The sequence below is a fragment of the Colletotrichum siamense genome (genome assembly GCF_013390195.1).
Source record: "Colletotrichum siamense strain Cg363 chromosome Unknown KSG_Cg363_contig03, whole genome shotgun sequence".
Taxonomy (NCBI): Eukaryota; Fungi; Ascomycota; class Sordariomycetes; order Glomerellales; family Glomerellaceae; genus Colletotrichum; species Colletotrichum siamense.
Window position 1 is genome coordinate 5849952 of NW_023501016.1, and position 16459 is coordinate 5866410.

General features: G+C 53.9%; 4 protein-coding genes across 4 annotated transcripts; 2 read left to right on the forward strand and 2 right to left on the reverse strand.

Annotated features, from left to right (window-relative positions):
* Window positions 1–4894: 4894 nt before the first annotated feature.
* On the reverse strand, window positions 4895–8121 carry gls2 (Glucosidase 2 subunit alpha; the record flags this gene model as incomplete). The annotated part of the gene is made up of 3 exons (XM_036637393.1): window positions 4895–5083; window positions 5138–7938; window positions 8037–8121. The coding sequence occupies 3 exons, from the start codon at window positions 8119–8121 to the stop codon at window positions 4895–4897; spliced, it is 3075 nt and encodes a 1024-aa protein (XP_036497506.1).
* Window positions 8122–9141: 1020 nt separating this feature from the next.
* ndk1 (Nucleoside diphosphate kinase) lies at window positions 9142–10390 on the forward strand (the record flags this gene model as incomplete). The annotated part of the gene is made up of 6 exons (XM_036637394.1): window positions 9142–9521; window positions 9708–9738; window positions 9801–9844; window positions 9911–9969; window positions 10021–10131; window positions 10191–10390. 6 exons carry the CDS (start codon window positions 9142–9144, stop codon window positions 10388–10390), a joined length of 825 nt encoding a protein of 274 aa, XP_036497507.1.
* Window positions 10391–10587: 197 nt separating this feature from the next.
* CGCS363_v005546 (Uncharacterized protein) lies at window positions 10588–11310 on the reverse strand (the record flags this gene model as incomplete). The annotated part of the gene is made up of 1 exon (XM_036637395.1): window positions 10588–11310. The coding sequence occupies one exon, from the start codon at window positions 11308–11310 to the stop codon at window positions 10588–10590; it is 723 nt and encodes a 240-aa protein (XP_036497508.1).
* A 4202-nt stretch (window positions 11311–15512) lies between these two features.
* afp (Antifungal protein) lies at window positions 15513–15968 on the forward strand (the record flags this gene model as incomplete). Its single annotated transcript, XM_036637396.1, has 3 exons — window positions 15513–15650; window positions 15729–15830; window positions 15900–15968. The coding sequence occupies 3 exons, from the start codon at window positions 15513–15515 to the stop codon at window positions 15966–15968; spliced, it is 309 nt and encodes a 102-aa protein (XP_036498821.1).
* Window positions 15969–16459: the final 491 nt, after the last annotated feature.

Genomic DNA, 16459 nt, shown 5'->3' on the forward strand with positions numbered 1-16459 from the left:
GTCCTCTTTTTAGAAGCACTGCCAAATGTTAAATGGAACCGAGCAGAGAACCGAGTTCGCTTCCATTGCATCAGGGAGCTTGGGCCGATTGCGATGGCTGTGACTGCGGCGGCGGCATGCAATGGATCATGAAGAGTAGCTAAAGTACGTATGATAACGACAACGCCGACTTACGACGACCACGACATCTGCTGCAGCTGCTCATCCGATCTCCCATCCGACGTGAGACGGTCCGGGCCCGTCCATTTGACAGAAACGACTGCGCGGACAGCGACCGGGTTGGACGATGCTTGATGTTTTCTTCTCTCTTCATGCCCATAACCCCCACCAACATGGCACCGGGATGTTGCTTCCATCGTTCCAGAACCACAACCCATCCTTCAGCCCATCCACAGGCCACAGCCCGCGGAAGTCGACAGCCAGGGAGGGAGCTGGAGCTCAGGGGAGGGAGGAGCTTGGGATTTTTTCCTGTGAATTCTGCAATTCTGCGAAAGGGGGGACCCTGAATCCAGATGGAAATATCTCTTTTCCCCGTCAGGTTGATTGCTCGGGGGCACCGCAGTGGGCGATAAGGCGATGGCTGGGAGCCGCGTTGCAACATTGCAATTAACTGAAGCGAGTTTGTATGGGTTCCATTCTCTTCATTCCTGGATCCCGACATCTACACCGAAAGTTTGAGGGAGGGAGGCAAGCTCGCATTCTGCAGCATGTGCAACAGCCGCAACAGACATGCATCCTGAGGCTTGCAGACGCGCATTGAGGGAGGTGCATAGGCTGGCTAGCTGGAGTTGCATGCATTTGATTTGATGCATTGTGTGCGTCCTGCCGTCGATCGACTGCCGCGACTGCCAACTGCCTGCCTCCCTCCCACGGAAAGCAGGTGCACCTTCCCTCAGGCTAAGGCAGGTCGACACCTTCCTTGGCCATCTGCCATCCCGTCGCGCCTTCCGCCGTGTCGCCTCACTGTTTCCTCGCGCTTTCCTCGGTCCACGGCAGGCCTAACCTGCAAACCCTCTAGCGCCTCAATGACCGTCAACGACACACCCATAGCACCCACCCGTCGTCATCTTCGCCATCACCAACACCAACACCACCATCATTGCACATGCACTCTGCGGAGACCATCGTCAGTCACATCCACAGATCCAGATAGAACTCTGCATTATTGGATTCCCGAACGCCAGCAACAATGCCCAAGGCTGGCGACCCACGGTCACCTGGCGGCCGACAGCAAAGCTGAAAAACAGTCCCACTGGGAATGAACCCACGATCTACCATGATCGCGATCCCGTCCGCCATCCCACGCGTCTTGCACAAACACCCGCACACTTTATCCCTGGCACACCCAGACATTGAGACACTGAGGCTCTCGGCCGCGTTGCACTGAACCGTCCCTCCCGCGAACAGACACTCGCCGATCACCAGTGCAACTGCCGCCGGTCTTCCTCCCGAGCAGCGGCAGCCACGAGCATATGAAGGCGTGCCAGAAGCAGTCGAACTACACATGGCCGCCACTACCTCCGGGTGCCAGTGCAAGCCACCTCAACAGAAACCCTAGCGCGATGGCGGCGGCGTGGGTGCTTTAATCACGGCGGAAAACCACCGAAGAGGCCGAGCATAACCACCGACAACGCCAGCCAGTGACGACAGATGTATTTCACAACCTGTCCAAAGAAACAGAATACCTTTGCGAGGATGGGAAAATACAAGAGTCCGAGGCGCGAAAACAACTGTCGAGCAGCACTAATCAAAGACCAAACGGGCCCAAATACGAGAACCGCCGCCAATCCATTCCTGGAGCAGCACCCTTCGCAGAACCGGCGTGTCTTGGCAGCGGCATCCGCTGTCGGGTGGTGCGCGACACTGCTCGACGACTGCTGCTCCATGCTCTCCAATCGCGAGCAATTGCCCACGGAACATTGATCGATCCCGTCCACTGGCAGCAGCCCGCCCCAGGGTTTCCTCCTTCAGAATCAGCGACGCACCCAAGCTGTGAGGGAATTCATTCGGCGCGGGTGAGGGACCCCCACTCCCAGTCGACCCACCCGCCACGGCTGACGTCACTTGGTCCTCCCATGTTCCGCATTCGAAGACGGTAAAACTGGTCCTTTGCCCGTTTTTCTTTCCCCTGCCAAGACTCCAAGGACCCGGCGCTGAGCCCCTAATCATGTTCGGCCCACCGACCCCCGAACCTTCTCGTCCACTGTTTCGATGCTCCGATGCCGTCACTGTCCTCCGTCCCTGCTTTTGGCGCGTCCACAACAGTCCGACGACATCTTCAGGCACGGAGTCGCAGTCTGTCCGACTCTTCGACGCTCCCCCAGATTCTCTGGGCCTGGACTCTCTTCTCCGCGGGTCCAACGCGAATCTCGGAGAACCAGATCCATTGTGAATGCAAGTGTATCACTCACAGATGGCCGACGACCAAGATGACAGCAGCGATCAGATGCAGGGAGCCCAAGGGTCTCATGAACTGCTGATTCATGCTTGATGCCAATGCTGCTGCAGTCGCATTTTCGGCCGTTTCAACCACCACCATTTTCAAGACCAACATCAATCAGTCCGTGAAACAAGACCTTATCACGCCTCACCACCCATCCATTTCCACGAAACGCCTTCTAGCGCCTCCAGAATCCGACCCTCCTGAAAATCTTTCTTTTCGTGCACCTCTAGCTGCCTTAGCGCGTGAGATATTCCGACCCTCACACCCCAAAACCACCACGTCACCGACGGCTTACCATCTTGGGCGTCCCGCTCGTCCGTCGGCCGGCTACTTTGAGATCTTTTGCCACCACTGTCGCGAGTGACATTCCGGCGGTAAGGCACCGTACCACCACCGCCAGGCGTGGAAGGTATGCTGGATGCAGGTACCAAACCTGACTTTGCCTTCTGCGCCGACGAATTTTTCTCTCGCCCGAATTCCCAAAATAGCTCCCAAGAGGTGTGCTAGACAATTGAAGTTGGTTTCGACGGGATAGAAAGGCAACTTGGCCAACATGTGAGCCTCAGTTCATCGCAACTCAACCGTGGCGATGCAGCAAGCCATCTTGGCAACGAACACAAGCCAAGAGTCTCCAATTCAGGTCACCAACCGGCGGAGACGACGACACATCAGCAAATGTCGTCATGGCCGAGCTGCAAAGCAGCGCGCGAAACCACTCAGATGCACCAGAGGCATTCCAGCTCTCATGTCAAGCTTTGTGATCCCAGGCGCGAACTGCGCACATCTCCCGAATAGTCATCCCACGCCCGCCTTCAACTCCCAGCGTAGCGCTGATCGGCGTGAATCCCAACCTGACAACTCAACAGCAAGCAGCTTCCCTGGCCCAAGCGGCCGTCAAGGCAGGGAATCAATCGTCGGCAACCGCCACATTCCCGCCCGCTTTTTTACAGTGCTTTTTTCACAGCCGATCTTCAAGCTCTCGCAACCTTGACCTGACACCCATGGTTTAATTCTCAAAATAAGATGAGAGAACTGAACCAGACCGCCTAAGCCCTGTTCTACTCGCTGAGCTTCCCGGACGAATGAGAAGACGCGGCCCAGGGCCCGTGGTGTCTTGCAATCCCAACATCACGCCTGCGTCCCCGGCGTTCCTTGCCCTACCAAAGCTCCCTGTCGTTCTGTGAAGCCGCCGGGGAACAAGCAGCCGCCCGTCTAGCGCAAGTGGCTAAACAAGCCCAATCGAGAGCCGCGCGACGTTTCTTCACATGCGCAGGGTCACCTAAAACCCCTAAACCAAGAAGCCCACGTACGACCGTGTGCGCGATAACGGGAATGAGAAAGGGGAAGCGAAAAAAAAAAGGGGATCCAATGAAGAGAGTTTCCTTATCTCTGCGTCTGCCCGCAACGAGCACGCTATGCATCATGCTGTCTCGGGTCCATGCCCCCTTGGATCTACTCTAGGTGAGGTAACTAAGCTTGCGCCATACGGACACTTTGTGATACTTTTCACCACAACGACAAGCTGCTCTTGGCGAGATGGTAGTTGTTGCCAGATATGCAATGCAACTTTCACGTGCAGATGCAAGGCATATTTGCACCATGACTCGGGAAAACGAAATGCATATTTGAGAGGGAGATAATTCCGACTCCGAAATTCAGCCAGCATCTCAGGGGTTAGGAGCAGTAAGGCAAACATCTTTGGTGGACATGATGATTGGATCTCCTCGTAGCCAACCTCACTATCCGCACGACGTCGCAGACGAGCGAGGCTGAGCCGCCTCTCGTCGCTCCTCTCGGGGCTCAACAAGTCTCCGGCCGGGGCCCAGCCAGCGGTGGTGGAATCGCTGGCTGTCGTGAATGAGGTTCCACGGGGTGAGCCAGCCCACTTCCGATCTCCAGCGTCCTCCGCTGCGGCGCTGCGCTGCGTGCAAACGAGCAAACGAGCGAACCCACCGACCGACCGTGAGTGACCAGGGATGCCCAACACGCAATTCTCGAAACCCGGTTCTAGATCCCTCCTTGCCCTTTATTTACCGAGATCACACTGGAGAAAGGGCAGTGTGGTCTTCATTTCCTTCAACCAGAGACCACCCAAATTTGACTTCCGTCTGCGCGGCTGCATCTCGTGTTGCTAATTAATTTGGACTTTTACAGCAATGGCGATAGGAGCCGCAACAACAGCAAAATTGAAGACGACGTCCACAGCGAATAGTAGAGTGTAAACAAGTTCACGGGATAGACAGGAGGTTCTCTTTAACAAAGCTTTTTAGTAAATTCTGGTCTGTCTATTGGATGGGCCGTTGTTTATCTGCTGTTTTTCCATCCTGGCAGCGATCCGCGCAAACAACCCCATGTCTACTATTCTTGGGGCCTTTTTGGTCCTTTCCTGTGATGAACACCTTACACCGCCCTTTGCCATGGTCATCTACAATGGTACGATGAAAGCAAAATCTAGAACCGATCCTCGAAAGCGCCATAGGTCTCAGTCACAGTAACTTCCTTGAGATCTGTCTTTTTGACCCAGGTCTTGCTTGCAGGCGCAATGGTTTTGCCACCAAGCTTCATGACCATCGGCCGTGCCATACTCTCTACCCATCGCACCTTCTCGACCCAAAGCTTCTTCTTCTCAACCCGGACCTTCTAGGACAGGTTGATGCTCCAGTCAGCACCGATACGGGCGGCAACCCTGCCGACGAAGGCGTACGCGGCGCGGCCCTCCTCGGCGGCGTGGTACTGCACGGGGACGGACCAGGTCTTGCCCTCCGACTCCACGTTGACCTCCTTGACGTTCCAGCCAGCCGGAGCTCCGACGATGACAATCTTGTCAACGTAGACCTCCTTCATGGCCTTGAGCCAGTTGCCGGGCTTGACAGACTTGGCGTCACGGCCCTCGGCGTCACGGCCCTCGGCGTCGACGGAGGTGAGCGTGCTACCGGAGAGCTTGAACTTGCGGTAGATGTACTGGCCCTTCTCGAACTCGAACGAGTCACCATCGTCGACGTAGAGCTCGCCCTCAGCGTCACCGTTCTTGCCGACGCTGATGACAAGGGTGTAGTCATCGAAGCGCATCAGTTGGGTGGAGCGACGGGGACGGTCGCGGCGGGGGAAGATGTGGCCTCCGCGCATGAGTACAGCAACCTGGTCGATGGCGACAGACTTGGTGATGTACTCGCCCTTCTTGGTGTCGAGCTTCTCGTAGTTGAAGTAGTCGTAGTAGACCTCGTCGTCAGGGATGAAGATGCTGACAACCTCTTGGTCCTTCTCGACAACAGGCTTGTGAAGAAGACCGGTGCTGCCGACGAAGACCTGGTCATCGATGGCAAAGCCGGCCTCGACATCGGGATGGGTCCAGAACATCGGACGGACGATAGGGCTGCCATCGCGGTTGGCGTGGAAGAAAGCAGTGTACCAGGAGGGCATCAGAGTGTAGCGGAGGCGAAGGGCAGAGGTGAGGATGCTCCTGAAAGGCTCCGCGAGCATGTAGGGCTCGCGACGGCGGGCGTCAATGTGGGCGTGGCCACGGAAAAATGGGTAGAAGGCGCCGGCCTGATACCAACGGGCCATCAGATCGGGCTCGGGGTTGCCGAAGAAACCGCCGACATCAGCACCGGCAAAGGGGAAGCCGGAGATACCCTGGTTGAGAATCATGGGAACGGAAGCGGCGAGGTGGTCCCACGAGGCCTGGTTGTCACCGGTCCACATCGCACCAAGTCTCTGAGAGCCGGCGTAGAACGAACGGGTCAAGACGAAAGGACGACGGAGCTCGCCCTTCTTGCGAGTGATGAGGGCCTCGAAGGTGGCATTATGGAAAGTCATACCGTTAATGTTGTGGACGTCACGGTGCTCCCAGTTGCCATAGTGGATGTTGTCCTTGGGCATAGTAACCTCAGGGCCGTTGAAGACGGAAGGCTCGTTCATGTCGTTCCAGATGAAAGTGTTCTCCATGGTGCCGGGGAACTTGTCGTAGTTGTAGAGCTGGCTCCACCACTCCAGGGCCTTGGGGTTGAAGCAGTCGACCCAGTTGGAAGATCCAGGCCAGCACCAGCCCTCGAAAGTGTTGCCGTCCTTGTTCTTGACGGTGAGGCCCTTGTCGTTCATCTCCTTGTTGATGTTGTAGCCACCCTCGTTCTTGATGTGAGGATCAATAATGACAACGAGCTTGCGGCCGTGCTCATCGAGAGCCTTGCCCATGTCGATGGGGTTCTTGAACATGTCGGGGTCCCAGGTGAAGTACTTCTTGCCGTCGGTGTACTCAATGTCGAGCCAGATGACGTCGTACGGAATCTTGAACTTATCAAACTTGCGGTCGACATCCTTGACATCGTCATCGGAGATGTAGTTCCAGCGACACTGGTGGTAGCCGATGGCAAACTCCTGAGGCATAGCAGTGGTGCCGGTCAGCTCGCCGTAGGTCCTTGAGATGTCCTTGGGGGTAGGTCCAAGGAAGACAAAGACGTCCAGGATGCCAGACTCGGAGATCCAGTGGGTGCGGGTGTCGGTCTTGGGACCGGCTCCCAAGGCCTGGGGGTTGGCCTTGGTCTCGCCCTTGGTGATGTCAATCCAGGTCTCGGCACCGTTGAGCCAGAAGACACCAACGGTGGAGTCCTTGCGGTGCGCCTGCATAAGAGGGATGGCGCCGTAGAGTGTCATCGGGCTGTCCAGGACGTACTCGAAGACATCGGAGTTGTACAGCCTGTAGGGCTCGTTGTGGTTGCCCTCGCCGCCACGAGTCTGCTTCAGGGACAGGGGACCAGTGTGCTCAGGGATACCGTAGACGTGGTCATATCCGTGGAAGGTGATGTCGAGGGCGACACTCTCAGGGCCGCGGGGCTTAGAGTCAGTGTTGCCTCCGAAAGTCTCATCCCACCAGGTGCTCTCGTCCTCGGTCTTGACGTCTGTGGTCACGGCCTCCTCGCCCTCCTTCTTCTCCTCGGCGGGCTTGTCGACCTTGGGACGCCAGTGTTCCATGTTGAACAGACCTTGGTCGTTGAACTTGATGTGGGATGAGCCATCGCGCTTGAAGTCGACACCAAATGGCGAGAACTTGATGACGGCCTCGAACTTGGCGTCGGGACCATACTGAATGGTGATCTGCTCCTTGTCTTGGTATGCCACCTTGGCCTCCTTGTCCAGGTTCAATCCGCCAACAATGACGTGCTTCTCGGCCTCATTGTAACGCTCCTTCTTGACGATGCTGTTGTGTCGCAGCTCGATCTCGCCCTTCTGGCGCTTCTCTTCGTCGACGCTCACGCGAGCGGTACCCGACTCGTGGAAAGAGACGGTGATGGGGAGGTTGACGGTGTCCTTCGCATCATTGATCGTCTTAACGATGACGGCCTGCAGCTGGCCATCGGCGAACTTGGCAGACTCGGGAGCGACGTTGTAAGGAGTCGCCCAGTTGGGACCCAGGGCGTCGGCATTATCAGCGTACTCGCGGTTGCGCTTGCAGAAGCCAGACTGGTGGCACTTTTTGAAATCGTTTTCCTTGACCATGACTGCGGTTGTCCATCAGCAAATGGTTTCATCAACAAAGAAGTTGAAGTAGTAAAAGGGTCATGGCGTCACAAAATCATGGCGTCACCGAATTCCTTACCGGCAGGCTGGATCATGCAGCTGAACGCCGCCAGCAGACCAAGGTAAGTTGTCCATTTGCAGGACAGCTTGCCTGTCGACCCCATGGCGAGGGGATCTGTGTCTGGTTGTGCGTATAAAAGATGTAGGGGGAAGTTTAGGGAGAAGGTAGAAAAATCACGAATAGAACATGAGAGCAGAAGAAGCCAGGCCTTCTTTGTTGCGCTCTCTCGTGGATGGATTCGAGTACTTGGGGGTGATGGGACGGAATGTCGTTGACGGACGGCCACTTGCCAATTGTGAGACGGCCGAAGTTCAACAGCTGTCCCCTTGGTAGCTCCCTTTCAGGTTTAGCGCTGTTCCTGGAGCTGCAACGGGGTGGGAACAGGGGTTAGTCGGAAACTCCGCATACTCGAATATGGAGGCACAGTTCTCCTTTGTTGCATATTTCTTTCTGATGTCACCTACCCCGCCATGGGTGTCGAGGACGGGGAGATGCTGCAGTCCATCAGGGTTCAATCCGCCAGACACGTGTGTTTTTCAATGGGACAACCATCGTATCTGTTTCACGATGGATCTGATATCTGTCGATTCTCGTGTTGTTCATGTATTCAATTGGATGCTGCTTGATATGCTAGTCAGGCGGTGAGGGGTCTCCAGATATCAAGGTAGACGGCTGATGCAGCTAAGAGTGGCCAAGCACCGTGTGTGCGTGGACTCGGAGCTCGGCGCACTGTCTCAGTGTCGGGTGCCTTGCATCAGGTCGCATCACCTATCAGTCGGCCGGGAGGGTAAAACGAGGTAAACAAACAAAAAACAACTCTCCGGTCCGGCGTAGACGCCATCAATTGCTCTTCAATTCGGACATCGAAGCATTGCTCTAACGAGAACCTCCGTCCTTGATTCGAATCGTCTCCATCAACGCCATCCCTCCGGTATGTTCCTCCAATGGCTCCTCCACGCCCTCCACCCACAGCTCTGGAAGGTTGCTTTGCTGAGCTGTCCGAATTTAGGCGGTCTGCCACAGTGCCCAGCAACAGTGCACCGCTGTCGTGTCACAAGCTTGATTCACTGTGCGCCTCAGCTGGCTTAGCGCGTCAAGCACCAATCGCAGCCACGCAGCCGCCATGGCCCAACCCGGACCCCACCACATGCCGCAGGACGAAGACCCCGCCTCGAAGCACAAGAAGCAACAGCATAACAATGCAGGCCCAGATGCACATCCCGGTGGCGGTAATGCACGCACAACTGGCGGCAGTCCCTTCCCTGAGTGGGCAGACATTCGCAGGAGCATCGAACAGCTGCCCCCACCAACTTTCATAATTCTCGCTGCCCTCTTCGGCTTGTACATAATTTTTTCCTCTAGCCAACAAAACCAGCGGTCAGCAGCAGACCTTTCTTCTCCCGTCGTCCCCTCCGTTGTCACAACCACAATCTACCAACAACAACCCTCTTCTACACCCGAAGTCGTCGTTGATCACTCGCCCAAGATGTCTACCGAGCAGACGTAAGTGCTTTTTTTTTTTCTGTCTGATGATGCCTTCGCATCGGCTAGCTGCACTGCTATGCCGCCTGTCTTTGTCTCGAAGCCCTGCCGCTACCCTGAAAATTACCCCGCCATGGTGGGAGGTTTCGGGCGGGCAAAGAGGGGCACACACCCAAACTTGAAGAATTTGAGCTGACCTCGAGATAGCTTCATTGCCATCAAGCCTGACGGCGTTCAGGTACGCTTTATCACCATGGCACGCTGCCAATTGACGGCAGCAGAAAGCTAACTCTCCATCAGCGCGGCCTCATCGGCCCCATCGTCTCTCGCTTCGAGAGCCGTGGGTAAGTCAGCACATCAACGCCCTACAATCTCATACGTGGCAACCAGTTCTGACTCGTTTCCTACAGCTTCAAGCTCGTCGCCATCAAGCTTGTCACCCCCGGCAAGGACCACCTCGAGGCTCACTGTTCGTACCCGCCGCTTTCCGCCGTCACCACGCATAGCTAACCGCCATTAGACGCTGACCTCAAGGAGAAGCCCTTCTTCCCCGGTCTGATCAACTACATGCTCTCTGGCCCCATCTGCGCCATGATCTGGGAGGGCCGTGACGCCGTCAAGACCGGCCGCAGTAAGTCCCGCATCACTCTCCTGCTCCTGCAACCTCCTGCTAATCGCTCTCCCCTCCAGCCATCCTCGGTGCCACCAACCCCCTTGCCTCTGCCCCCGGCACCATCCGTGGCGACTTCGCCATTGACGTCGGCCGCAACGTCTGCCACGGCTCCGACTCCGTCGAGAACGCCAAGAAGGAGATTGCCCTCTGGTTCAAGGACGGCGAGGCCGTTCAGTGGAAGACTGCCCAGTTCGACTGGATCTACGAGAAGCCTTAGATTTCTCATCTACCTCCGAACAAGCTCTAGATGTCCCAAACGCTCTCCCATACGGAGGGTGTGTAGGATACATGCCGTCACGTCGATAGGTTGATACAGAAAAGTCTTCAAAGGTCAAAAATATGAACAAAAAGGCACTAAAAAGCCACACCCAACACAATGCTCTCCAATTCTTGATTGATAGTGATATTTTGTTTCTACTTGTTGGACCTAAACAAACCTCTCGCCCTGCCCATCACACCAGCAAACCACGGTGTCGCCCACACACTAACCAGTATCCTCGCCGGCAGAAGCGCCTTCGTGATGCCCCACGCAATCGCAACCTCCACCACAACCTTGTACTTCCCATCCTCCTTCCACCTCTGCAGCACATCCTGCGTGCTCCTCGCGCTCTCCTCCGTCGGTCGGGTCGTCCTGTACTCGAAGCTCCCCGTGACCGGCCCCTCCTCCTTCGCCCATCTCTTCTCTACCTCGCGCGTCTCGAGCAGCCCCGCGCTCGCGTCCAGCTCACCCGTCATCGTGCCGCGGTCCTCCGCCCCGAACCCGAACCAGCCCTTGCGACTGAAGTAGCGCTCCGCCTTGCCGACGCCGTCGCGCACGTAGTCGGCCCAGTGCCCCGTGACGTACTCCAGCGGGAGCGTGTCTGTGTAGTGGAAGAGGCCGAAGAGGCCGAGCAGCGGGACGATGGCGGTGATCTCGTGGAGGATGAGGAAGGCGACGATGTGCGAGAGGGGCGCTTTGCGGAGGCCGGTGGTGTAGCGCTGGAAGCGCGAGGGGACGCGGTCGAGCAGGCGTTCGGCGGCGCGGGAGGTTGACGAGGTTGAGGTGTTGCGGAGGGGTGTGGTTGTGGTGCGTGGTGGGGTGCGGAGGGGTCGGAGGAGGGATGGGCGCGCCCGGGCGATGGCGCGGGAGGCGAGCATTGTTCTCAGCTTGAGGGCGGTTGACGGAGGTGTGAGAGGGAGTGTGCAATGTTGAGCTTCGCGGAGGACGGGATTGGGAGCTGTAGAAGGAAGCTTGGACTTTGGTGCTGGCGGGTGTGGGTCCTGATCGGCATTTGTTCACCGAGATGACCGAGGGCCACCGAGCAAACCAGTGAGAGCTCATACAGGTATCAGAAACAATACCTTCTCTGTTGCTTTAGGGAACCTAGGGGAAGGTGCGGGGAAGAGGATCCCGGTGATCGGATGGTGCACTTGAAACCTTGGGTTAAAACACTTTATTCTTACCATCACAAAGACTAGGTCACCAAAATCCTGCACTTGCGCCCGCTACCGAAATACCTGAGTTCCATTAGATAGTACATACAACCTACTAAGTTCTCTTTCTCCTCAAACCATAGCTTCAATAAGGCTTGCCATGACTCCTAGGAAGTCCTTAACTCCATGCATAATCTTCACCTAAGTGAGAGGATCTGAAATATTGCGAGGTATAGGGAAAGGGTGCTACTGTTAAAAGCTCAGATGATGTATCTTCGCCGACAGATTTCTTAGTCTCAAGCTGTGAAGACTTATTAGACGCACATGGAGGGTCAATACAGACTTGGTTGGAACTCTCGATGAAGACAAATCCTTCTCAGTTCCTTCTGCACTTCGGTAGGCCGCGTCCAATCAACTGGCTTTGGAGGACGATCTCTCCACGAATCGGTATAGGTGTTTCGCGAGTATTTATCCACGCATTCATTGAATGCAAGTATCAATAAGCTGAGAATCCAACAGATGAAACTTTAGTTGAGTCAATCATCCGTGATAGTGCAGTACACTTACCGATTGGCTGGGTCTCTCATCCACACGCTAATTCTACTGTTCTTGATGACCGTTTTAGTGCGTTCGTTGTTCGGATGTTTGGTTTCAATACGATCCTTTGGCAGCGGCAAGGCTTGCTTCTCGTTGAGTTTTGGTTCTGTCTCTTCAACGGTCAAATCTGCCGAAGACCGTTTCTCTACCAATGTGACGCCTTTTCCTGGAAAACGGTGGCTATAGATGAATCGCATACTACCGAAGAGTTTCCGTAATAGGCTTTTTTGGTACCAGGATTCTTGAGAAGATGCCAACGCAAGACCAGGAGTCTTTTCTCCCGCATGCTGAATGCTCATGCAGACTACTGCACCAACACTTGCTCCTACGACAAGGTTACCAGAAGAGATATTGCTTGCGTGGTTGTGAATCACCACCGGCACTGGCGCAGTATTGCCGTTGTGTGAAACAACTCGGTCCCTCGGCGAAAGGGCGCTCTCATCTGGGAGAGGAGAGACTCTCCACAAATCAGTGGAGGGTTGAGGAGCCATGAGCGATCCTCGATCGCTATTGAAGTCTTTCGTGAGCGCTCTTCGGCCCCTGGATGTTTGCCGCGATGGACACAGGAAACCCCGAACAATTGTTTCATCCGATGTCGCAGTTGCAATACGACCATTGTACGTCATGATTGCTCCTTCCTCCTGAGACGATGGACGTTCCTCGCAGCCAGATAGCTCTCTGGTCAAGTTGTATACCATGTCAATCTCATCCATACTCCATAACTTGCTCTCCGCGAAGAAAGGAAGGTCTTTGAGGAACTGGTAAATGGCTGTTAATAACTTCCCTAGGACCACACCGAAAGAGTTTGGAGGAACTTGCCAGAACGTCACAACCCAACTTCTTTGTAGCGTGAAATAGAGACGAAGGTATTGGGATAGCAACCGAGGACATGGAGTCATCTGCGAGGTTTAATGTCGAGCAATTGATGGTGACATATCCGCGTTCTGCGTCGTCGCAACATTTGGCCAAGCATCGACTCCATATCCCCCTACTTGTCGAAACAGCCTCGACTGTCTCATATCGAATGTGACCAGACTCTCTTCCAGCCAAACGATACAGATGATGAGGAATGATCTTATCTTCAGGCCAATACCGGTTCTCGTTTGTGATGTTTAGAAAGAAGATCGAATGGACATGTTTGAGCAGCCGAGCGTATGTAATGTCGGGAGCGGACGGCAGCTTCAGTACATTACATGAAGCCGCCAGAGATATCGCCTGGATCTGAATTAGCAGACTGCTATGTGATGAGGGAATAGACAGATCTTGCTTTTGAGAACACCAAGCCCCCATAAGATGTCGTGATAACAACAAACCGCTCTTGGGGAGACTCTTGCTATTTGTAGCGTTAACAACATTCCACCAAGAACATATGTCGCAGTCTTTTGCGGTCGTGTTTGAACATACTACTATGCGACCGAGAGCATTCAGCAGGTTCACCGCCTCGGTATTGGGGCCATCCTCATTGGCCAAATCTGTCACTTTGCAGACGTATCTGAATATTCCGCTTAGCTCCTGAATGACGTCGTTCCGATTGTCGCTCTCGAGATCTGTCTCGTGTATCAGGAGGAGGCTGCCATCCATCGTCAGTAACTCAAGACCATAGTAACTACAGGAAAGTTTTCACCTTAGATCGGTGGCGTGAGTGCGTCCATGAATCGCGAACGCAATGTTCTCCATATTGTGTATTCTCAATCCAGAGTGTATTACATGCGACAGGTGCCGAAGCGCCGTACAAAGGGTTTGGCAGAGCAGCTCCTGGCGTTATGCTTGAGAAGGAAATCAGGCTGGATGCTGTTGGCAAGTTTTGCTTGAAAAGGAGAAAATATGGCCCGCCGTTGCGTGCCCGTATCATTGGCCACTTTCCTAGGCGCGCGTGGTTTGTTGGACATATTGGCGAATTACATAAAAACCAGGGAGCTGTGCGTTATGACGTTAAATTTGCACTTTCACCCACCCTATCAGACGTTGCCCAGAAGATCAGGGCCAGTGTCATCCTAGCCCAGGCGCACATTTCTCTTTTGCTACTACCATTTTGTTGATGGATTTCAGCAGTTTGGGAAGAACAGCAAATCAGGCTGGAACAGTGGCAGATACCATCGCATCTTCAACAACTTCCCAATGTGAAAAGTGAAAAGTGCAAATAAGACTCCATGGCATTGGACCTGAATCCAGTTATTGCAGAATTGGGTTCAGTCCTCAACTGGAACCAACATGAAAATCACTGCGCTACATACGGGGTATACTCAATGCAAATGAAGTTCATGCCGTTGGAATGACGAAATCGAGAGATCCCAGGATATGTGAGCTCAATTCAGAAGGCCGATGGAAATGTTGAAAATCAAATCGCTTTCTTCGTCTCCTTGAACTATTTTGACTTGCAGACCAATGACAAGGATGGCGCCTAGCTTAATATTGCACGGAATGGCGATGCGAATCTCCTGTCCCCATACGAACTTGACTAGTGCCATTTTCAGCAGTTGCGTGTAATTTTGCTGCAGAGGTTCGCGGAGGAGATGGTTCACACAACGGAAGTGGTGTGGAAGAAAGCAGATATTGGGCTTTAATGCTGCTGGATGTGTCAAGGTAAGTCCGAACCGTTCCTCTTGGGGGCAATACAACATTGCCAGTCTCCTAATGCAGTGCTGAGTAACGTTCCTGGTGACTTCCAGCTGGATGATGAACGTGACTCCGTAAACATGGAAGTGCTACGCACGGCACTTGTTATATACGACCAAGTGACCAAGTGACGCCGTAACCGTTGTGGATGGGGAGTGACGCCCGAAAGGATCACCTCCGGCTACGGGACCGTGAACGTTCTCAACATTCAAGTTCAGAAGCGGGCTACACAAGCCAATCTGTTACCTAAGTCTTACCATGTTCGGCAGCACTGCTTATGCCAACGTCAGATGTCAGCATGGTCCAACATATGACAGGGGCTGATCCAGTGCTACAATCACCGCGTCTGCCTTGTAGAAAAGGCTCAAAAGGTATGTTTGTTACTCTGTACAGCATCATGGAGACAACCATAGGTAACTTGGTATCAAGCCAATAACGATGTGTATTATCGCATGCAAGTCGTTTGTGACAATGAGGAAGAGAGGATTCGCTAGACAGCGTAATTATGTGTTACCATCCTTCGCAAAGTGACTACTGATTCGCTGGCCATCGGATTCAAAGATGTCGAAACTCCTATAAGAGAGGCTCGACGACTGTCTGATTTTGAAAATTCTCAACACCATCGCTTTATCATACGCTTTGAAAACACTTGGCCCCTTAACAATTGTTCATTCTATCTGTCTTTCTGACATTCTCATTCTACACCGCTCATCATGCAGATTGCCAAAGTTGCTTTCTTTCTCTTCGCTGCTATCGGCGTGGCGGCGAACCCCGTTGATGTCGATGGCAGCGGCATAGACGCCGGAGTGTCTGGCGGGGAGGGCATGAACACGTTGATAACGTACACTGGGGTAAGCAAACTTCTTCATACTACACGTTCCTCAATCGCAGCATGGCTTGAGACTGATTCACATCTTTACCTTCTGTAGAAATGCACCAGAGGCAGAAACTACAAGGAGGACACGTGCAAGTTCAAGGGCCAAAAGGGCAAGACTACCATTGTCCGGTGCCCTCGATTTGCCAACCAGAGGGTGAGTTTCGATACACAGTACACAGGTCCGCGAATTGAATTGCCCTGACATACTGACCTTCTCCTCTAGTGCCCTCGGAATGGCAGTAAGTGCACATGGGACAGTTACAAGCGGACTACCAAGTGCAACTACAAATAGCTCCTCTAGGTTGGAAGCAGCTGCACCGATTACCAGGTCTCATTCTGAGGCATTGCTCAAACGACGGATGATTATTCAATCCTCGGATAAAATCTTTGGGGCGACTATGGGACTCGGGTTGTTGTCTGGGAAGCAGTGGCAGTGAATTCCGTACTGTTTTGGGGACTGTGAAGCATAGGATGGAGGGAGAAGAACGGTCTGTCACATTCTTTTAGTTTCTGCGATTCGGTCATTCTCAACAAGTAGTCGTTACCGCATTTGAACACCTCTTAGGTCTGCTCAATCATTTTTATGAATCATGCTCGAAGTTCTACCAGACAAAGAGTTCAGTTTACGTCCATTTGTGCAGGTGCTATTAATTGGCCGAAGAAAGACATTGGCCAGTCGAAGAACTTCAACGCTACAACGGCGTAGATTGTGGAAGACAGAAGAGTAGTCCAAAATACCATGAATTTTCACTGGATTACTTGCAAGAATCTGCTCCAGCATTT